General features: G+C 39.1%; 4 protein-coding genes, 1 non-coding gene and 1 pseudogene across 5 annotated transcripts; 4 read left to right on the top strand and 2 right to left on the bottom strand.

Moving 5' to 3' along the window:
• Nucleotides 1-1751: 1751 nt before the first annotated feature.
• LOC113718947 (eukaryotic translation initiation factor 4B2-like) lies at nucleotides 1752-7288 on the top strand. Its single transcript, XM_072072287.1, has 3 exons — nucleotides 1752-3239; nucleotides 5886-6275; nucleotides 6795-7288. The coding sequence occupies exons 1-3, from the start codon at nucleotides 2041-2043 to the stop codon at nucleotides 6817-6819; spliced, it is 1614 nt and encodes a 537-aa protein (XP_071928388.1). The 5' UTR covers nucleotides 1752-2040; the 3' UTR covers nucleotides 6820-7288.
• Nucleotides 7289-7430: 142 nt separating this feature from the next.
• Nucleotides 7431-11118, top strand: LOC113718948 (GDSL esterase/lipase At3g26430). Its single transcript, XM_027243883.2, has 5 exons — nucleotides 7431-8537; nucleotides 9261-9470; nucleotides 9656-9828; nucleotides 10312-10582; nucleotides 10765-11118. Exons 1-5 carry the CDS (start codon nucleotides 8228-8230, stop codon nucleotides 11013-11015), a joined length of 1215 nt encoding a protein of 404 aa, XP_027099684.1. The 5' UTR covers nucleotides 7431-8227; the 3' UTR covers nucleotides 11016-11118.
• Nucleotides 11119-11370: 252 nt separating this feature from the next.
• On the bottom strand, nucleotides 11371-11443 carry TRNAR-ACG (transfer RNA arginine (anticodon ACG)). Its single transcript has one exon. It is a non-coding gene; the product is annotated as a tRNA-Arg (tRNA).
• Nucleotides 11444-12648: 1205 nt separating this feature from the next.
• LOC113717823 (GDSL esterase/lipase At3g26430) lies at nucleotides 12649-15379 on the top strand. Its single transcript, XM_027242637.2, has 5 exons — nucleotides 12649-12999; nucleotides 14041-14250; nucleotides 14340-14509; nucleotides 14602-14872; nucleotides 14982-15379. The coding sequence occupies exons 1-5, from the start codon at nucleotides 12750-12752 to the stop codon at nucleotides 15239-15241; spliced, it is 1161 nt and encodes a 386-aa protein (XP_027098438.1). The 5' UTR covers nucleotides 12649-12749; the 3' UTR covers nucleotides 15242-15379.
• An 820-nt stretch (nucleotides 15380-16199) lies between these two features.
• LOC113717822 (GDSL esterase/lipase At3g26430-like) lies at nucleotides 16200-18550 on the top strand (annotated as a pseudogene).
• Nucleotides 18551-18762: 212 nt separating this feature from the next.
• LOC113717981 (probable protein phosphatase 2C 14) lies at nucleotides 18763-22381 on the bottom strand. The gene is made up of 5 exons (XM_027242858.2): nucleotides 21861-22381; nucleotides 21546-21716; nucleotides 20103-20273; nucleotides 19833-20012; nucleotides 18763-19431 (listed from the first exon to the last, which is right to left on the bottom strand). Exons 1-5 carry the CDS (start codon nucleotides 22221-22223, stop codon nucleotides 18994-18996), a joined length of 1323 nt encoding a protein of 440 aa, XP_027098659.1. The 5' UTR covers nucleotides 22224-22381; the 3' UTR covers nucleotides 18763-18993.

Raw genomic sequence — 22381 nt, 5'->3', positions numbered from 1 at the left:
CTGCTTAACCTCCAAAAATGGGCATTTCCTTCCTTTGTGTTGTGACGACAAAAACAAGCGGAAAAGGAAGGTCTGTCTCGCGATTTGACATTCTGATTCAAATCCGACCACTGTCGTTTCTTTGAACCATCATGCAATTGAAGATGTTTGCTATTTCAGGTCCACAAATCACGCAGGTAAGTACATTGTACAAAGGTACATATATATATATATATACATATATATATCACTACTTATATTAGTGCTAGTAGTAGTATTTTGAAAGGCTACCACCTACCACATATGTTCAGACCAACCACAAAATCAAATTTTCTACTACTACTATAAAATACTTTTAGGTTGTGTTTGGCTTGTATTTTTCATGATTTTTCATGGAAAAATTTACTGTTACGATTTGATGTATGTGAGGAAAAAAGGTAATAGAGAAATGTGATCATGGAAAACGACGTAATTTTTCGACGGAAACCGGCGATCCAAACAAGGTCATCTAATTAATTAATAGAGTCATTGACTTAAGGGATAGGCTGTGTACCCAGGCTCAACCAACTTGATGACATATTGTGACATATTGCGCGGTTGGCGGTTACTTAATCAGTACACGCAATTGCCTTCTCTAGTTAGTAAGTCAGCAAATAAATAAATAATTCTAGTTCTTTTTTGCCACAAATGTTGGAGTAGAAATGGAGAAAGGGAATAGAGTTAGACGTACCCTTCTAGTTTTTGTTTTGTTTTGTTTTTCTTCCCTCTTGATAGTAGTGTCTTTTAAGTGAAAAATAGCACACTTGAAATTAAGAAAAATTTGGTGTTTATAGTTAGAATAAACCGTTGTACCCACCAAACATTCACAAATCAAAATGCTCAAAACAGAGAGGATACCCTTTCCCTACATACTACTACTACTACTATTAGCGCAAGCAATTCAACAAATTGATGTCAGTTGCCAAGATACAATCATACAAGTCCATTGCACCGAAGAAGTACCTTAATCTGGTTTCATTAAGCCAAACATTTTACAAACAAGAAGCCAACCCCTAATGAATGAACCACAAGTAGTAATATTCTAACAATTATTAACTTCTTAAAAGACATTTTTATTTAATTTTTTTTCCGGCAACGATAATAATTGTATAACCTATTTTATCCTAATCTATAGGGAGGGAGAGCCTAAGGCGGCTTGTGTGTTAGGAACTAGTAAGTATGCAGATCTGTCTAGATCAAGAAGGTGCTATGATACCATTCTTAAATTTTTTTTACTGCAGTTGAAGTTTTAAACCTCCACCTACAGTCCAAGGAGGGACTTCTCCTTAACTCAGTGGCTCAATGGTTCGTTTTTATTTAGTTAGTACTGAGCAGTGGCAATGGATCCACATCCGTCTCTCAAACACAACTCTCTCCCACGAGACACGTTAGGACGGAGTGTCAAGTACTCTATTCCCCGTAAGGATTAGTCGGGCCGCAAGAGATTAGTCGGGCCCCATCAGGATTGATTCGAACACCTCTGTGTCGAAAAAAAAAAAAAAAAAAGTACTCCATTCCGCCCAGAAAGGCAATTACACTACATAACATACACCAAAAGGCCGCGATATTTCCGACCCCCGGCCCACAAAATAAAGTGACCCTCCCATCGGAACCACTCCCACATCTCCACGTCATCCTCTTCAGGTGGGTCACAACACATCACCAGCTCAACTGGCCCCCCGCTTGAGTGACCATTTAGCCCCAAACAAAAAGAAAAAATCCCCCCTAATTCCTTCCATCTTGCTGCCAATTTTCCACTTCTCCCCCACCATTGGCTCATTACAATTTACAAGCACATTACAACTCCCTGAACCCGCCCCCTTCCACGAGAGATTCAAAACTCTTTCTGGTACCCGTTTTCATGTTGTTGGAGCTCCGGCTCCTTTCCTCGGAGCCCCTGCGATTTTTCCTTAAAAAAAATAAATAAAATATTACACCATTAGAGCAACAAATTTATAAAAAAGGAAACTTATTTTTGCCCTTTTTCCTCGTTTTAGATCTTGTGACAATCCACCTTCGAAAATGTCGAATTCGCCATGGGGAAATATCGGCGCCTGGGCCGCCGATTCCGAACGAGAAGAGGAAGAACTGCGGGAGCTAGCCGCCAAAGCTGCGGCTGAAGCGGCCTCCGCGGACGCTTCAGCCACCGGTGGCGGAGACTCTCAGAGCTTCCCGTCCCTGAGAGATGCCGTCAGCAGCGCCTCCAAGCAGACGAAGAAGAAGACCAAGATGAGCTTGCAAGAGTTCACGATGCAGAATGTTTATGGCTCCACCTCCAGTCAGCGCGGGCTAACCCACGAGGAAATGCTCCGCCTACCCACTGGCCCGAAAGAACGGTCCGCCGGGGATGAAATGCAATATGGTGGCGGACGTCTGGGAGGAGGATTTTCTAATTATGGGGTCCGGAGCAGTGGGCCTCCACCGGGTCGCATGCGAGACCGGGATTCGGATGGGGAGGGCTCCTGGGGTGGAGGGGGGCCTCGAAGATCTTATGGGGGTTTTGAGGATGATCGCCGGAGGGGCCCGCCTCAAGGTGGTAGAGGTCCAGATTTTGATCAACCTTCTAGGGCTGATGAAGTTGACAATTGGGGTGCAATGAAGAAGCCTTTACCCTCATTCAATTCGGGTCCTGCTGGTCCGGGTCGCCCCAGCCGGTATGCTTCTTTGGGCGGTGGCAGTGGTGGGCTTTCTAGGGCTGATGAGGTCGACAATTGGGGTGCCTCCAAAAAACCCATTCCGCCACCAGCTGCTAGATCTTCTAGTTTCGGGTCAGGCTTCCGCGGGGATTTTAAGCCGGAGCCCGAGAAATGGACTCGTGATGGGAGTCAGGAAAGACAAAGATTGGTTCTTGACCCTCCCCGAGGTGAAGAGGGTGAAACGGTGGTGAAGGTGAATAAGCCTAACCCCTTTGGTGCAGCTAGGCCCCGAGAAGAAGTGCTGGCAGAGAAGGGATTGGATTGGAAGAAATTGGATTCTGAAATTGAGGCGAAGAAGGCCGTTAATAGTAGGCCGGCAAGCTCTCAGTCCAGTAGGCCAGGGAGCTCCCAGTCAGCTAGGTCAGAAGGCCAGCCATTGCAGGTGACAGGAGGGGATGCAGCAGCCAAGCCAAGGCCTAAGGTGAACCCTTTTGGAGATGCTAAGCCTAGGGAGGTTTTGCTAGAGGAGAAGGGTCTTGATTGGAGGAAGATTGATTTAGACTTGGAGCATCGTCGTGTGGATAGGTTAGCATTTGCTTGATTTCTTTTGGAGCACTTCATCATGACATGTATCAACACTAACCTGCATTAGCAATATCGACCTTACCACAAGTAGGTTTTCTTGGTGCTGTTAATTCTGTGGTGTGGTTCATAGTTTTACATTCAAAGCTCACGTGGTAGAAGCTATCCTTTCTGCTTATTTGGGTGTTCTAAGATGGACATTGTGATCTTAGACCTCTTTGCGTTTGTTTTCGAAGGTTTTTGCAATTTGGTAAATGCCTGGATTCTGAAATTGAAAACAAAACACAGAATAGTTTATTCAATTATAGAACAACATTGTCAAAAGAAGTAACTTTGGAACTTGCTTATTTGGAATTTTCCTATGTTCATAAATCATGCTTGCCATTCAGCTTTAGTGTTGCCTGTGGTATATTTATTGAGCCACTGGGTCGATTTGATTACTCTTATATGCGCCCTGAACACAGTGAATGCATTTGCTTTCTTTCATAAGCATATCCTGCCATGCATGAAACAAAATGCCATCGTTATTTTCTTTTAGCATGGGTTTATTATTCTGTAATTACGATTAATTCTTCCTTTGACACGTTATTCAACCAAATTATGAGGACGGAGTAGTCGAAATATTTAACATGCTATGTATGGCTTAATGGTGGTCTGGTAAATTGATGGTCTTCTTTCCACTGATAGGAACTAAACAGTAATGTTACTCTAGTTTACATTTAAATTATAACACCAACAAGAATGCATGAGATGAGATAAAAATTCTGTTATCGCGTTCTGATTGGCCTGTTCTGGAAGCATCATTAGTACTCTTTAATGAATATTGCAGAACAGCAATGCTTGTCGCAAGCATGATTTATTCAAAATTTGCATCTTATGACGGTAAGATACTATTCCAATTGAATTTCATTGGCTTGGTTGATTAAATTCTCGAACCAAAATATGGCCCAGTTTGAACAGACTAAATTGCTGGCTCTTTGTTTATTTGGAACTGCATAGAGTAGACAGTTTTAGCACTGTGGGCTGCATGAGGTGCGAATTAACCAGGTAGGTGTAACTTTTGCCAACTCCATATACATAGTTGAGATGTTAGAGGGGTAATAATTGGTATAGTAAATAATGGGAGTGAAACCATGATGTACAACTTTCTCTGAAAGTTGGACCTGGATCTAGTACTGAGAGACTGAAATTGAAGCAACTCAGAGCAATGGTAGGCCAGTGAATTGTATTTATAAGATCACGTGTTATCCTCAACTGTGTATTTGAACTCTATTCACCATGCAAATGACGCTGAATGGAGCCAAAGAAAAAGACGATACACAAACACTGGAGATATAGTTTGACAACTATTCGAGAACAATCAACTACCAGTTTGTTAGTTTGCCTGGACCTATGTTAACTTTAACCTTTCTGTATCTCTTCATTGATGAGTGCAGTGGACAATAAACATCCGGAAGTCTAAACTATGGGGAATGCCATTTTCCTGATTCTTTTGGGGAATATATGGTGATGAGAGGGAGTGGCTTTTTTCTTTTTCTTTTTTTTTTTAAAACAGAATTTTAGGTATGAGGATGCATGAGACAGCAGAAATGAAATTGAAGGAAAATAGAATACTTATAATCTAAAATTTTGGAGAAAAACTATCTAGTAAGATAAAGAGAACAATGAAGTGACATGGACTTATTCTTCTCACAGAAAATCAAGTGTAGGTATAAATATGGTACTAATTTTACTGCATTGATAAAATCCACGAGGTAGATGATGTTTTCATTGTTTTCGAGTTTTTACTAGCTCTGACCCACATTGCTTTCTGAAAAGAATACCTACAGACATTTAGGACACTTTGTTTAAAAATCAAGATATTCCTAGGTTCTGAGTTGATAATTCAAATGGATGTACTTAATCTAAAGATGAGTTGAAGAAAAAGCCAATCCCTGGATAGATAAATTTTAATGTTGACATTCGTTGGATAGTTTAACATGTTATGATCTAGGTTGAATCTTTTATGGAGTTTTTGAGATTGTATCATATTTCTTGTGATTTGAATGTGGCGATGATGAATTTGTAAAGAACGGAACCGAGACAGTGCAGTTTAATTCAGGATGCACAAATCAATGCTTACTGGTGAGCCACTGTTCGGGGGAGATGAATGTCCCGATTATGACAATATATGCATCTAGCTGTTTCCTTGCGTATTCTATTTAGAGTACCTGTTTCCTTCTTTAGGGGTTATATAGTTCCTCACAAGTGTGTGTTTAATGGATAAGATTAAGCTCAGTTGTCATTTGTTTCCTTATCTTTTTATTAGTTTTGCCCCATTCTTGAAGCAAGTTTGAAATTCTCTTTCATCAGGGTTGCACTTTTTCTGTAAATCTGTAGTGGCTCAAAAGTATTTGTGATTTATTTTTGCTTTACATATGTTAGTCTTTGAGATTCTAATGCACTTTTAGAACACTAACGCACTTTTATTTTTCTTATCTGCTAAGGTTGGTTGATGCATATTTTGTCTACTTCAAAGTTTCAGATAGTGAGCTCTCATCATAATTTAATCAAAAGCTATTACAAGATTAGACTAATTCCCAAAGACATGAAAATTTGGGTGTTAGAAGTAAATCTCATTAGTTGCTGAACTTGGAGATAATATTTCAGGCCTGAGACCGAGGAGGAAAAGAATCTGAAAGAAGAAATAGAACATCTGAAAAAGGAATCACTGCAAAAGCCTGGTGATGATCAATCTTTACATGATCAAATACTTCAAAAGGAAAAGGACTTGGAACTGCTGATTCGTGAATTGGATGACAAAGTTCGTTTTGGCCCGAAACCCACTGAAAGGCCAGGTTCTGGAGCAGGTAGGCTTACTGGGCATCCTGAGATGCCCCATTCTCAGCCTGCAGCATATGAAGAGCCAAGAGGTGGTGAGTTCATGGACAGGCCTCGTTCACGTGGCACTGGAGATGCATGGGCAAGGTCTATGGATGATAGAAGAGCTTATCATGGTGGTAGGAGCAGAGGATTTTTGGGTAATAGAGATACAGACAGGTACTATTTGTTCTGTACCCTTATCGTCTTCTTTTATAATATTGATCTTTGGGGTGACAATTGAAATTTTAAGATTCATTGTTGCCACATGAAGTGCAAAAGGAGTAAGCTTGCCAAGCATGCATTGTATGTTCTGACTCTAGGGGTTGTTGAGTTGCGAGTAATTTCTTAGTTTAGGTTAGATTGAAATCTATGTACTCTAAATTCTTTTGTCCTGCTTAGAATCTGGATCAATCTCAATTTGTGAAGGTTGAAGAATAATTTGCTTGCCTAGGTTTTTCAGTTACCATTTTTCAATCAAGCATTGGCCGGTATCTCTTGCTACATGTACCCAAATAAGTGATTCAAGTATCATTAACATTTTTTGCATTTGCATCTGGTGCTAAAACCAGGAATTCTGAATATTCAATCAGTGCAGAAGATGTTTGAGCATAAGCTTAATATGGTTATTAAATTGGTTGTTGCTTAAGTGAGATTGTTGAGAATTGTCAGTAATTGTTGTCATCATGTGTCTTGCAGGTCAACATCAAAGGAGAGATGGTGAATGTCGCGCTAATTTTCTCTAGCCTCCTACTTCCATAATTGACTAATTCGGACAGAATAATCTTTAGCATGGTTGAATTATTCTTCTCTTAATTTTGTTGTGAATGGAGCTAGAAAATATTGAGCATTGACACTGGGCGTCTTGCGTTGATCAATTGTTGACTATGTAAAAATTGCAATTTTCCGCCCGCTTCTCCGTGCCATTTCGAGGGAGGAAACTTATTTTGCTTATTTCTTTTCTAAGACTGTTGTAATGCAAGCAGCCTACTTGGTGCAGTCTTTGTTTAGTTTTGCTCTTGTTTTGATGTTGGAGGTTTGTCTTTTCTTGTTTTTTTATTTTTATTTTTTTGTTTACCTTCCCTCTCAAGTAGGCTGTTGGTGGGGGTAGTGGTTTGTTTAGGACTGAACATTTGTTCTCAGCTCTTGTACATTCCACTTCGTAATTGAAATATGGGCTGCAATTTTGCTTTCTTGGGTTTGTATATTCTTAGATGATTCTGATTAATGTTAGACAAGGGCAGTAATTGGCGGGAGGGTGCTGCGATCTTTTGAAGATGGATCTCCAGCGCCACGCCCTCCCGGCGATGTAAATGTGCTGAAAAGCAGCATGAGGTGAACGTCTTAGGCTCGGTCTTCCATTGTATTGTATGCAAAAAAGAAGTACAGTTACAGACTTGCGCGGTTAAATTTTGAATGAATGAATAAAAGGACGCACAGAGCAACAGACCTGGGACTCGGACTCTGCAGGGTGGTTAAAATTTGGATGAATAAAAAGACGAGAGCTGTGCGCCAGATAAAAATCAAATGTGCGGGGCCTAGTTCGGGATACGAGAGAAATGGAGGAAGCGAAAGCAGAGGCAGGGTAATCCTGTGTTGTTTTTGGGTTAATCAGAAATGAACGCTGGTCAGAAAAGTGCTTCTTCGTTCAGATATGCCCTTTCACTTTCAGTCCCTTGCCCCGAGAAAGGACGGATTCAGAAGTCGAAGCAATGAACAACAAAATACAACTCATCACGGATCAATTCAAAGCATGAAAGATGAAAGTGATGCACAAGATTTGATTTAATGTGGTTTTCTTTTTGATAAGTGGGATAAGACCTCCCTCCTATTTACAATTCAGGATTTCATTTTAACATGCCCTATTTAACATGGCAAGACATCATCATCATCATCATCATCATCATTATTAGATAAAAGCCCCATACAAAAACAGAAATAGAACTTGAATCTCAACCTCAATGCTTGTATAACCTCCGATCAGAATTTGGTACCTCGTACTCCTGCCCGTAGCAGATTAGTACTATGGCCGTTTGAAAAGAATAAAACTTAAAAAAGGGCCCGGGGAACGTATTGCCTTGTAGCTTGGGGTAATTTGCAACCAGAATTTGATGCTTGTAGGTTGAACATATATGGAGTGGGTGAGAGTGGGATTGAGTAGGTTGGGGTTACCATGGAGGCTGCAGAGGAAGAGCGCGGCACTGGTGGGCGTTGGATTCATTGTAGTTGCTGCACTCACATTTTTTTCAAGAGAGACTAGATTGGATCTTAAACAGTCAAAAGATTGCCATTTCCCAGCAATTTTTAATTTTGGAGATTCAAATTCAGATACGGGCGCTGTATCAGCTGCATTTGGCCGAGTTCCTTTCCCGAATGGAATCACCTTCTTCGGTAGACCTTCTGGCAGGTACTGCGATGGCCGGCTCATCGTTGACTTTTTGGGTAACTTCCAAACTATTTCCTGTCTATTGATATTCAGTATTCTACTTCCATCTCGCTGTACATAAATGGTGTTCCATCAATATCTAATAATTGTCGCATTCAGCTCATGTCCTTCACAAGTATACCTGCAAATCTCATTCCGTATTATGGACTGTTTTTGCTCAGTTTCTCGGCCAAAAATCTGTTTCCCCGAGTTTATTGATGCTAATTTCTGTTCTGAAGCACTGAATAACTACACCAGAGAAAACATGGGTAAAGTTGTTCCTAAAGCTTTTCAAACTTTTGAACGCTTGATTCTAAATGCGCCAGAAGGAAATAGAAGTATCCTATATCTTAGGCGCATTTCCTGCTAAGATAATGTATCTACAGCCTACTAATTGGGCTAATGCCTGGGTCTCTCGGGCTTTAATTCTCAGCTTTTTGACTTCCAAGTTCCAAATTAACATTTCTCTTGATCAGAGTCTAGGAAGATCAATCAGTCATCTGTTTGGAATTTCTGTTCTTAGTACCAATTCTATGACTTGATTAAGATGACTTGGACGTCCTTACAGACTCCCTTCAGATGTTCACCGTGTTAATTGTATCAGTTGTGATCCTAGAAGAAGCAGGTGGAATGCTTCTTATAGTGTGAACATAACTAGCTGGCCAATCTCTGCCTTCTCTGTTGAATTACGTTTTCTTGTTTAGTTTGCTTTGACTGTGCTGGACCCCTAACATCTGCAGCTGAGGAGCTGGAAATGCCATATCTGAGTGCATATCTAGATTCCATTGGAGCAAATTTCCGACATGGAGCAAATTATGCTGCAAGTGGGACAACCATTCATCTTACTGATGCCCAGTTATATGGGGCAGGCTTCAATCCTCTTTCAATCAGCGTACAGCTTTCACAGTTTGAACAATTTACAGCCCGCACCAGGGAGTTATATAACCAATGTGAGCAACCATCAGTAACCGTACAATTTGTGTTTGCTGCAAATTTACTGTCTAAAACCGTGGGTGGGGTTAAGGGGGAGGGTGGCACGGTAGAGGATAATGAAGGAAGAAAAGCTTATATGTTCAATCTCGTATAGAAAGTGATTTGACTCCTTGTGGCTCATATACTGCTAAATCTCTTTTAGCCAAGACCTCAAGCATGATAAACACTCTACCTAATCCGGAGGATTTCTCAAGAGCCATTTACACGGTTGATATTGGACAAAATGACTTGCACTTTGCCTTAACAACAATGAAAGACAAACAAGTGCAGGCATTTATTTCCGGAATAATTGATCAGTTTTCGTGGAGTATAGAGGTAATAGTTCTCCTAAAAACTGAAAATTCTTCGGATGCAGCTATCACATGTTGAAAATTAGACTCTGCAATATAACATGTTTGATTCTGTTTCTAAAACATATTTTGGCATCATGTTCATTTATGGAATTTCACAAGTTACGCCTACTGTGAGGAAGGCATTCTTTTATGTTTGTTCTGCTGCTTAGTTGTTTGATTTAAACGTTTGGAAACAATAAGCTCTCTATGAATCTGTCAGCAGTTTTATATTTCAGTTGCTTCTTAATGTAAGTTTGTGTCGTACTGCTCCATTAGTTTAGCACTTGCTCTAAAATAAATGTATGAGCGTGAACTTGTATTTACTGGTGCATAGCTTCGTCCAGATCACTCATATTTCTTCGATGTAATGTTTGTTGTCAGATAGAGATCAGTCCCCACGCCTGAAATTTCTTTTCAATGTAACCTGTCATTCTTTTTCAGTCATCCACCTTTATTTTGCTACCAGAATCTTTACAGGAATGGAGCAAGGGCATTTTGGATCCATAATACAGGTCCAATTGGATGTTTGCCATTCTTTGTTATCCCACATCCACCAAAACCTGGCAACACGGACCAAAATGGTTGCATAATATCTTACAATCAGGTGGCTCAACAGTTTAACAATGAGCTTAGGGCTAGGGTATCCAGACTGCGAGACCAACTTCAAGATGCAAGTATCATATATGTTGACATCTACTCAGCTAAATATTCATTAATCAGCAACGCAAAGAAGTATGGTAAGTCTTGTTAATGTTGCCATCTATCTCTTGATGTCTTTCAAACAAGAGATTTACCAAAACTTTGTTAGCCAGCATGGATGAAAAGCACTCTCAGCTATAATTAATCATGTTTCCTAGCTATATAAACATTTTCATCTCTTCTTTGCTTGTACAATTCTGAAATTCTGTATCAAATACAGGTTTTCCTCTTCCTCTACAGAGTTGCTGTGGGAAGATTGGAATTGTTGACTGTGGGTACAAAGAGATGGTGAATGGAACTGAAGTTCATGGGGATTCTTGCAATGATCCCTCGACATATATTAGCTGGGATGGCATACATTATACAGAAGCTGCAAATAAATGGGTCGCCAGCAAAATTCTGGATGGCTCATTTTCTGAACCTAAAGTTTCTATAGCCGAAGCATGTCAGAGACTTTCTCCACCACCATAGTAGATTGTTTCAGCTCTCACTTGTCAGAGCGGAAGCTGTTTGTGGACAAAAGTGCTGGCTATTGGTTATAAACACGAATGGTTTCAATCATTTTTCCGTCTCACCATGCTTGCTATTTTAGAAGAAAAATGTCTCAGAGATTGCTTAATCCTTTGGAAGAATGAAGATCATCATATCAAACTAACACAAAAAGACCCAAAAAAAAAAATGAAAAAGATGCTAACACACTTTCAGAAATGGAACGTTATGCTTGAGAAAAGGGCGGATAAGGCTTGCAGTTTTCAATTTTAATTGCTGGAGTGAAAACAAAAACAAGGAAAAAGCAGAAAATCATAACCGTATAGATTGTTGAAAACGACTCCACTGGGGATCGAACCCAGAATCTCTGGTTCCGTAGACCAGCGCCTTATCCATTGGGCCATGGAGTCCGTTGTTGAGGGTTGAGATCAATAGCTATCTGATAACATTTGAAGACTGATGAAAACTGATTGGTTACCAAATATTGAACTAGACCTTCTTTTAATTTTTTTCTAACACATTCTTTCAATTTTTTTCACTGCTGTGAGGTTCGAACCTCCAACTTACAGTTTAAAGAGAAATTTAATCTCTTTTTGATGACTATTGAGATTTGGCTCAGTGGTTATCAATTTTGCGTATGTTATGTTACAAAAAAAATTATCATTTGAAATAATTTTTTTAAAATAATCTTTTAGCCAAATATACTCCGAATATTGATAAGGGTAAGAGAAAAGCATATGTAATTTCACAGAGATTTACTGTTAAAATACGTATAGCTGCATATATGCGAGAAGGTATTATACATCACACGGGAAACGATTGATCCAAATAATTAGAAAATATGAGTTTTCGAAACATATAAACGTCGCCTCCAAATACGTCGATTTAATCAACCTCTCTACCCTCAGAAGAAGATGAAGATTCTTGTATCTACTGGCGACTACAAGTCTTTTCATTTTTTGTTCGCAAATGTATGCATCTTTCTATGAAATTAAAGCTTCCAAGTTCGAGCTAATAGGCAGTAGTTATGTGTTATCTTGCTAGCCAGTGCATGGATTTTCATTAAGTTGAGGTTTACATCCATCTAATAATCTTCTCATCCTAACACGTACTATCTTAGTGAGCTTGCTGCTTAGTTCAGGTTGTTCGTCAAATTGAACTAAAACAGTAACATATATGCATACGCTCCATTCAATTTTTGGACACGAAACTCCGATACCGATATTCCCTTTGTCCGCAAGCTGCTTTCCTCGGAGCTCCTTCTTCCAAATAAGTAGTCACTCATTCATGTTCTCTGGTAGTACAAACTCCAATTGAAAATGGCATATAGAGACATGGATTAGTTCTACTTTGATGCGACGTAATTTAAGTTAATCCAATTGCTTCTATTACCTTTTCTTTTTTATGAAAAGGTATTCAACTTTTACATATACAATTTGGAACCTCTTGTAATAGTAATTAGTTAATGTAGGACAGGGTAAAAGTTACTATTTGAATAGCCATAGTTTTGGGTAAGAAAATCTTGTGGATAATGTGGGTTAAAATACCTGTCTCTTTCATGACATAAGAATGTAATATAAAAAGCCATAAACGCCGACTTTGCTAAAGGTGTCTATCTGTCTTTGAACGTCCTTCAACAAAACCTCTCCCGCTTCTCCGGCCTTTACCATTACTTTTCACTAGAAATATTCCGAGATCTTGACCGGAAAATCTCCTATGACGCCTGATAGCCAGAGAAAAATTTTTCTTGCCGCATTGTTGTTACTTTTAGTGAATCTACTTTCAGTGTCAGCGAGAAGCAAGACGCCTTGTGAATTTCCGGCTATATTTAACTTCGGCGACTCGAATTCCGACACCGGCGGATTATCTGCAGCATTTGGGCAGGCGGGGCCACCCCACGGGGAGTCCTTCTTCCATGGCCCCGCTGGACGATACTGTGATGGCCGTCTAATTATTGATTTTATAGGTAACAATACATTGCTCCTCCTTAATTACTACTTTCCCAGTATATATATATTATTCGTCACGTGGGATGTCGAGCTGCTTTGTTACTTGTTAATTAGTTCCAATCCTATACAGTATACGCAAATCTATATATATATATATCTATATATAGTTGTTGAGCTTGAAGAAATGTATATATGAGAAATGTTGTTATACAATACTCCATAGAAGACGTTCAACAAATTAATTAAACAAATCGAAATGTTTCGTGGTTAAGTACCTTTCAGGCAATTAAATACGGCCATGCATGGAGTATAACAAATGCAAAGAATTTTCGCAATTAATTACTGGTACGGAGTAATTCATCTGCACAGGTGATTGTTAGTGAATTGAAGATTGTCGAACATTAACTAGCCTTAATTAAGACGACAGACAGGCCCATGTACCATCTACCTTCCATGCTCCTATACATTCTGATGCACTTTTACTACAAGTATCATTTTCTTACATCAGACTCAGAGTTTCATATGAAATTTACTACTCTAATTTAATTTCCAAATTTTCCCAACACTAGTAGAAAATCTTGTACTAGTTAGTATCGTTTTTCTGCTGCTCTTTTTCCTTTTGAATTTTGGTCTTACCCTTTAATGATTGTGTGGTGAAGAAGAATTGGGTGCTGGTGGCTAGTGATGGAAGAAGGGAGGGTGAAATTTCTTGTATTCTTTCTTGGGGATTACATTATCTGAAACGAAATCCACTTTGTTTCAAAAATCTGTCAAACTGGGCATCATCATCATCAGCCTATCCCCCCCCCCCCCCCCCACCAGTTTGGGTCCACAACTGTAACAGATTAGGATAGATCATCTTCTTCCTTTCTTTTAGACTTTTCCTATTATTGTCTTTTTCTAAATTGGAGGATTGCTATCATTTTAGTTGCTGAAGCAGGCATGTTAGTTAACGTAGCAAGTTCCATTATATGATTATCCATGCAAATCCAATGCGTAAAATTATACTCAACTCACTACTGAACTGATGACTTTGATTAATTGTTTTGATTTTTCAGCTGAGAGCTTAGGATTGCCTTATCTCAGCGCTTTCCTTGATGCATTGGGTTCAAACTTCACTCATGGGGCCAATTTTGCAACTGCTGGATCCACAATTAGACCCCAGAATACAACTCTACAGCAGAGTGGTTTCAGCCCCATCTCCTTAAACGTACAGTTTTATCAATTCAATGACTTTCATCGCAGGTCTCAGATTATTCGTAGCCAAGGTAAACGCTAAAATACAATGCGTTGCACTTCACCACTACTTTTGTCTGTCTGTTTATTACATACATCAGACACCATAATATTTTTGCAGGGGGTGTTTTTGGGGGATTAATGCCGGAGGCAGAAGATTTCTCGCGAGCCTTGTATACATTTGACATTGGTCAAAACGATTTAACTTCGGGATACTTCCTCAACATGACGACTGATGAAGTGAGAGCATATGTTCCAGAACTACTAGATCAGTTCAAAACCATTATAAAGGTGAATTCACGTGTGATTTCTTGATAAGCCCTCCAAAATCAATATGAATGCTTGAACTGCGAAATACATGATTTTGCTGCTGTTTTATGCAGGGAATATATGATCAAGGAGGCAGATCATTCTGGATTCACAATACTGGTCCGGTTGGTTGTCTACCATACGTCATGGACCGTCTCCTAATCACCGCCGCACAAGTTGACGAAACAGGATGTGCAACTCCTTTCAACGATGTGGCTCAATATTTCAACTGGAAATTAAAGGAAGCTGTTTTCCAGCTAAGGAAGGAGCTCCCAAAAGCTGCATTGACATATGTAGACATCTATACCTTGAAATATGATCTCATCAGCCACGCCAGGAAGCATGGTACGTACGTGTATTACACTACCAGCCCACAACCGAAATACTTGTGACATTGATATACTGACTTTTTCAGGGCAAGAAATGTTTGCATGATTTTATTCAATTGTTGCAGGTTTTGAGCACCCTTTAAGAGCCTGTTGCGGACATGGGGGAAAATACAACTTCAATGCGCATTTCGGTTGCGGAAGCAAAATTAAGGTAAAGGGCAAAGAGATTATGATAGCAAGATCATGTAAAGATCCATCGGTGATGATCAATTGGGACGGGGTGCACTATACTCAGGCCGCTAATAAGTGGGTTTTCGATAGAATTGTGGATGGTTCGTACTCGGACCCTGTCATTCCTTTGACAATGGCTTGTCATAGGCGTTAGAGACTCCAAAAATTCTTGGGCTACTGAGAAATGGATAAAAAGAGGAGCAGATGGTACTTGCTTACAAACGCTCCAACCCTCCATTTTTTTTTTCTTTCTGCTATCAATTTATGAATGATTTAAGCACTCAGGTATTAATGATGGCTTGATAAGTGGATCAAATTACTACTCAAGTGCCGTTTGAACGTGGCTTGATAAAAATTCAACCCGAGCCAGTTTGAATTTGTAGCGCAGGCAAGCCAAATTTGAATGCAATCAAACTTAAAACATCATCATATTACAAAGAGGAAGCAATTATGTAAAAGTACGATCTCAACTTCATTTGACAGAAATATAACAAATGCACCCAATCTCAACTCTACTTGTCCCAATTCCACATGAGGAGTAATTGAGGATGATGTTGTGTTTATGCATACGCGATCAAGGAGGTAATATATAAGTTATTAGTTATTCATTTGAAATTTTTTAATATACAGCCCTAAGAAGTTAGTATACACTAGTGCCGATCCCTAGCTGGTTTATTATTAGTTATTCATCGGACATATGGGCTTAACTTTTGGATCCATAATTTCTGTTTTCAAGCCCCAAATCCACCATGAGGATCATTAAAATAAATACTAGCAAGTTCTTGTGATATCAATCACAAAAACAAGAATTGAGAAAATTGTGCAAATGGAATTTTCAAATACTAGCATATTTTGATCACTAAACTCTTTTATTTTATTTTTTACTCAAAATGGTCACTCAATTAATAATAAAAATATGATTCTTTTGACCAAAAAAAAAAAAATGTTTACAAGCTTAGATTCGTTAAGTGACAATAAATGTACATTTTCATTAGTCATGTGACGACAAATCTACGCTTTTCTTAATTGAATGACCATTTTAGTAAAAGAAATGGTAGACGTACGAAAATCACAAATTTTAAATTCAAACATTGATTTGTTTACCTCTTCCCTTTCAACCTTCTATTGGTATTAGTAAAATATCGTGTCATCAACTGTAGTACTTTCGACAGCATTGCTCATCGAGTGTATTCGTCCGTGTAGCTTTTGCTGGTGCTGATGGATTCTCACAACCTGAGGTTTTTATCCTATGATCTTCTTATCCTTTTACTACTGGTGATATTACTGCTTGGTCCAGTTTGCTCATCAGCTCCAACTTTAACCGAGTGCAACTTTCCGGCCATATTCAACTCTGGGGACTCAAACTCCGATACCGGTGGCCTCTCAGCAGCCTTCGGGCAAGCCTCTCCCCCCAATGGAGAAACGTATTTTCACTCTCCGGCCGGTCGGTTTTCTGATGGCCGCCTCGTCATTGACTTCATAGGTAACACTACAAACACAAGTCCAAAGCTGTTCTACAAATTTTAAATTTGATCTCTTATTCAAAGATTCACCATTTGAATTGCCATCTACAATTCTACTACTTAGCATGCATTTGTCTTCTTCTGTGCGGTATATTATCATCAGCTGATACCTACATGTATTCTTTTGTTTGTTTACTTGTGTCACATGATTGACTGAACAGGGAGAGTTAAGGTGCATATAATAATAAATAATGTAATAGTTTAACAACCTTGCATTTTTGTTATGATATTCAATCCTGTAAAATATTGATTGTTATAATCATTTACAGTCAAATCCCAACTCCACACTTGAGCTTTTTTTTTTAATTTAATTTCTTTGAGACCTTGAGTTAATCAGTCTTTTTTCGTTCGTGATCGCATACCACATTGAAGTTAACGACGATGCATTTTTGAGATGTTTTGTCACTTCAGTTGTGGTTACAAGCTGCTGTATTTTGGTTGTCAGCTGAGAGCTTGGGATTGCGTTACCTTAGCGCCTATCTTGATTCGGTTGGTTCCAACTTCAGCCACGGAGCTAATTTTGCAACAGCTGGATCAACAATCAGACCACAAAACACTACCATTTTCCAGAGTGGATATAGCCCCATTTCACTGGGTGTGCAATTCACTCAGTATTCAGATTTTCACGCAAGGTCTCAAATAGTACGTAAACAAGGTAGGTAAATTCTTGCATTTGCTCAGATGATAAGCCTAATTAGCATACGAGATTTGATAAGCTCATTTTCTTGCATATATAGGTGGGGTATTTGAGCTCTTGCTGCCAGAGGAGAACGATTTTCCTCGTGCGCTGTACACCTTTGATATCGGCCAGATACTGCTGGTTACAAACTTAACATGTCTACTGAACAAGTGAAGGCATATGTTCCCGATGTGTTGGGTCAGTTGTCCAAGGTTATCGAAGTAAGGAACATAATCCACAAATTTGCTACTATTACTAGCTAGTGATTGCAGTTTAACTCGAATTATCATCTCTGAAAGTTTTATTACCGTGCTCGACACGACAGAATGTGTATGATCATTTTGGATTCACAACACCGGACCGGTAGGTTGTTTACCTTATGTTATGGACCGTTTTCCAGTCACAGCAGCTCAGATTGATAAGTATGGATGTGCTAGTCCATACAATGAGGTCGCTCAATACTTCAATCTTCGGTTGAAGGAAGCTATTGTTCAACTCAGAAAGGCCCTTCCATTAGCTGCAATTACTTATGTCGACATTTACTCAGTGAAGTATTCCCTCATCAGTCAAGCAAGGAAGCTAGGTAACTTGTTAATATCAGTAACAATAATCAATGTGGGGAGTCAGTTGTTTGAAGTTGCTGTTTAAATTGCAGCATCAACAAGTTATGCACTCCATTTCTTATTTGTAATGGAATTAATTCCTGTTATTTTGCTACTTGATATCAGCGGTGTTCCTCTTTTTTGGTTTTCTTTTGATGCGAATGTATACTTTCGAATGGAATATTGGCAGGATTTCAGAATCCATTTCTTGCTTGCTGTGGTCATGGCGGGAAATTTAACTACAACAGATTCATTAAATGTGGAAGTAAGAAAATTGTCAATGGCACAGAGATTGTAATAGCAAAATCTTGCAAAGATCCATCGCTTAGGATTAATTGGGATGGCGTTCACTTTACTGAGGCAGCGAACAAGTGGATCTTTGATCAGATTGCCAACGGTTCCTTTTCAGACCCTACCGTTTCATTGAGTTTGGCATGCCACAGGATGGAACCATAAATCTTTGGATTCTGTCACGTTCTTTCTCTTGTTCCTAATTGTTGGGTTTTTGAAAAGAACAATGCGTTGCTCAATCATGTCAGTTCTGGATTTCAACAAAAATTGATTGATCACGATATCAATTTGCTTGGAAATTTGGAGCTTTGCTGCAAGTGCATTTCTTTCTCTCTTGTTTCTTTGGTTTAATTCTTCTACTAAGGCTACCCAAATATATAGCAGGGCCTTAAATAGTGAGGCCCTGAGCAGTGATTCCAGCTTGAAAACGAATGGCGGCTAAACTTATTCACGAGTAAACTTAAATAATGTGGCTTTGCCAGCAATTTGGATCGACTAGAATTACATGGTTTACGAACAATACCAATGTCCAAATCTGCTAATTCGGTTTCTATGCATGATTCTATGTAAACCTCAATGCTTAGCTTAATGAAACAGTGTTCATAAATTAGTTATGGATGTCAATGGCAATGGGCTCAGCATCAGCATAAGCACCAGCACCAGACAAAGATGAGAACCATGGTTCATACTGGGAAAAAAATGTAGGCGCTGTCTCATTTCAGCCATAACCTGCATGATTGGTCAGACTCTAAAGCTGAACATGTACAATGTTGACATACTTATTCAAACATCAAGGACAGCCAAAATTACTTTAGTTTCTAAAACTATTTAAATCGATTACCATCACAGTAATGTCATCCAAACTACCCCTCTTTACAGCTAAGTTAACAAGTTCCTTGCATGCTGCCACCAGTCTACTACAAGCAGGCTTGGTTCCAAAGATACTATTTTCATGACTTGGATGTGTACTTTTCATATTCGCTTGGCTTGATAGTGAAATTCGCTGAGCCTTGGATCGAGGGCTATCATTTTCACTACTGAAGTTAGCTTCACTTGTATTCCAGTTTTCTACTGTTCTCTTGGAGCTGGGGAACTGACCAGTCCTTTTTGACTTGAGAGACACTCTGCGCAACTTTGGAGAAGGACTCAAGTTTATCCTGCCATACTCATCAGTACTCTCCTTTGAAATAGCTTTCTCTTCACGCGAACATGATCGTGCCACAATATCTGCAGCTTCCTGATTGCCAACCTACTCGAGATAATTCATTTGGGTAACAATGTAAGTGATGTCTAGTACACACAGCAACTGAGGCTCCATCAATCCAAAGACTATCCAAATTAAATGTGAACAATAATAGGAAGAATGTTCATGATCTATAATACAACCCCCTTCCACCCACTATTAGAAAGAGGAACCAAAAAAAATAAAAGGTAAGGTGATATTTTTATGGGCGAATGCAGCAAACTACCTAGGCATGTGAGGAATCCACTACTTGCTGCCTTTATAATTGCACTCACCGTTTAGAATCCTAAATGGAAAGGATAATGGCATCTAGTGGACGTGAGCATCAGTAGCTCTTTCCCTGACATTCTCATCTCCTAACACTGGATTTTCCAAACAAGATTTTATAACTAAATATACTTAATTACCTCCTCCCAAAGTCCATCAGATGCTAAAACAAGATATTCCATATCCTTGGTTAAAGATATGATCTTTGTGTCTGGTTCAGCTGGTACCCAATCCTTCAAATGTGCATCTCCAATGCTTCTAGAAACAGCAAGTATCCCATGAACTCTCCAAGCTCCTCGATGATGTTGTACAAAACCCCCCTGCATGGCAAGTTAAAAGAAGTTTAGCTCATCACTAAGCCCTTCATCTGCTTAATGTTAACAAAAGCCCAAGAATGCTTTCATAAGTACCTTATCTTCTATTCTTCTACGTTCATCCTCCAGTCCTGCCTTATGGTCTTTTGTGAGGGCTTCAGCTGCTCCTCCTCTACATAATACTGCTCTACAATCTCCCAAATTTGAAATGACAATATCCTTGTCTTCAATCAAGGCAGTAACGCAACAGACTCCACTACCTAAGCCCTGTAATAGTCTAGCTGAAAAAATGAGAACCTTGTTCTGGGAAACTGAAACATCCTATTGATGTTTACTTAAAAAAATATGCAAATCTCTGTTCTAGGCCATTTCATTATAGTTTCATTTTGAATAAACTAGTAAAGCAGAATCACCTGTGCTACCAACAATGTATAGAGGCAAGTCAGTCATTCATGAACCTTCAAGTAGTTGGTTAGTTTGCAAAAAGTTGACATCATTCCTCCATTATTAATAGATATACTTTGCATGTGGATGTAAAACAAAATGCATGTGTATATTTTGTATAGGGCCATGCAAACAACCACATTTAGATACTCATTTGACAAATGAGTGCAGATCCGTGCTTTACTGTTTGGCTCATCAAGTCATACTTTACACCTTAACTTGTAAAAAAAGAGGTAATAAGCTCTTCAATTACAAGATTAAATTAATTGTTTACAGTTATGCTACCAATATACTACCATAAAACTCCTTGAAAATAGAAAACGTTTATCTTCCTTTTCGCTCTCAAGCATTATTTCCTTTCCTCCTTCCCCGGTAGGATGCTTATGTTATGCCACTCATAAAGTTACATCGATGCCAAGGCAACAATATACGGACAAAATCAGCAGAATTAAAGAGAAATAAGGAAAAGTAAGGCTTCTTTAATCTTTCCAACTGAATTGCTGCAACTTCATCCAACATCATAAAAAAGAGATTCTCTTATTGATCTGAGTCTTGATCCTCTGTATAAATAGAAAAGCACTACGTAGTTTTAACCCATTTTGAACATAATCTGACTGCTTAATCAAATGCACCGTTAAAATTTCAGGCCGTTCTATCTCTAGACAAAATAATCAGATGATTCTTTTAAGGCAGCCCTCAGAACCCCAGATTCTGCCATATCTGATTTCTAACTGGTACTGATCTATGTAACCAAAATCCTATGTCAATGAGCAAGTTAGTCTTGAACGAGGTTAAATGCCCAAACGCGCAGTGGATGCTTCATGCTTGTAATCTGTAAGACCATCCAGATTCACTTTGGTCACTAATTTCCACTCTTAGTCAAGGCAGCTATCATGGACCATAAAGGCAGCTATCATGTACCATAAAGGTTGGTAGTCAAAAGAAGAAAATTAGAATATGAGAAACCTAGAACCGTGGGGAGGTTACACCAGTATTTTAGTATTACCTTAAAAACTCGTCGACTTTTTCCTCAACGAACAAACAACATATAAACTAAAAATGATAAAAGACCAACTTGCCAAGTTTTTACATTACCTGCTTCAAGAAATCCTCATCAGTTTTCAAATAACCTGCTTTAATATCTTCTTCCTTTGGTGCATTTCCGGAAGAATTCTTCAACATTTCATATATATTTGAGTGCAAATGCTCTGCTACAAACTCTGCAGCCTTACTACCCCCATGTCCATCATATACCCCAAAAAATCCCTACATTACTCCAAGAAATTCAAGAACTTACAAGTTACGATTTATCCCAAAGAATTAAATAAATAAAAAGTCCATTTTTTTGACAGACATAACCAAAACAAGAAATGAGAAGCAACAGTCAAACCACCCTTCAAGGCTAGATACCTTTTTGTTAAATGAGCAAGTAACAATCTTGTGGGCATCTTCCATGAACTTTTTCTTGCCTTTGAGAGAATAAACACCAACACCATAACCACCAGAGCACACGGCATTTTCTTGGGGGGCACATTCTCTGAGACTAAGCTCTTTACCGACAAAAATTTCGCGCAAGACGTTTGGGATCTCAATCTTGGGGGGCCTCTTTCTTTTCAGTGAACAGGAAGAACCCAAAATTGGGATTGTGTTCTTGTCAGTCCCTTCCCGATTTTCAGAAGAATCAGAACAAGACTGCATCTTTATACTTGCAATGTCAATTATGGTATCCGTAGATCTCGAAACGCTTGTTGGGGCAGCTGGGCGATTAGCCATAGTGAGAAAAAAAATGGCTGCAAGAAACGGGAAAATGCTTCACATTTATGAAGGGAGGAAGGACACCGATAAAAGGAGAGTTCTGAGTTCTAACGGCTAGAAATTTGGGTGAGCACTGTTACGTATGTGTGTCAAATTGTGGGAAATGGGGAAGTTTA

This window comes from Coffea arabica, chromosome 11e (assembly GCF_036785885.1).
Source record: "Coffea arabica cultivar ET-39 chromosome 11e, Coffea Arabica ET-39 HiFi, whole genome shotgun sequence".
In the NCBI taxonomy this organism is placed as follows: Eukaryota; Viridiplantae; Streptophyta; class Magnoliopsida; order Gentianales; family Rubiaceae; genus Coffea; species Coffea arabica.
Note: the sequence above shows the minus strand (reverse complement) of the source record. Positions and strands in the feature narration are given on the sequence as shown.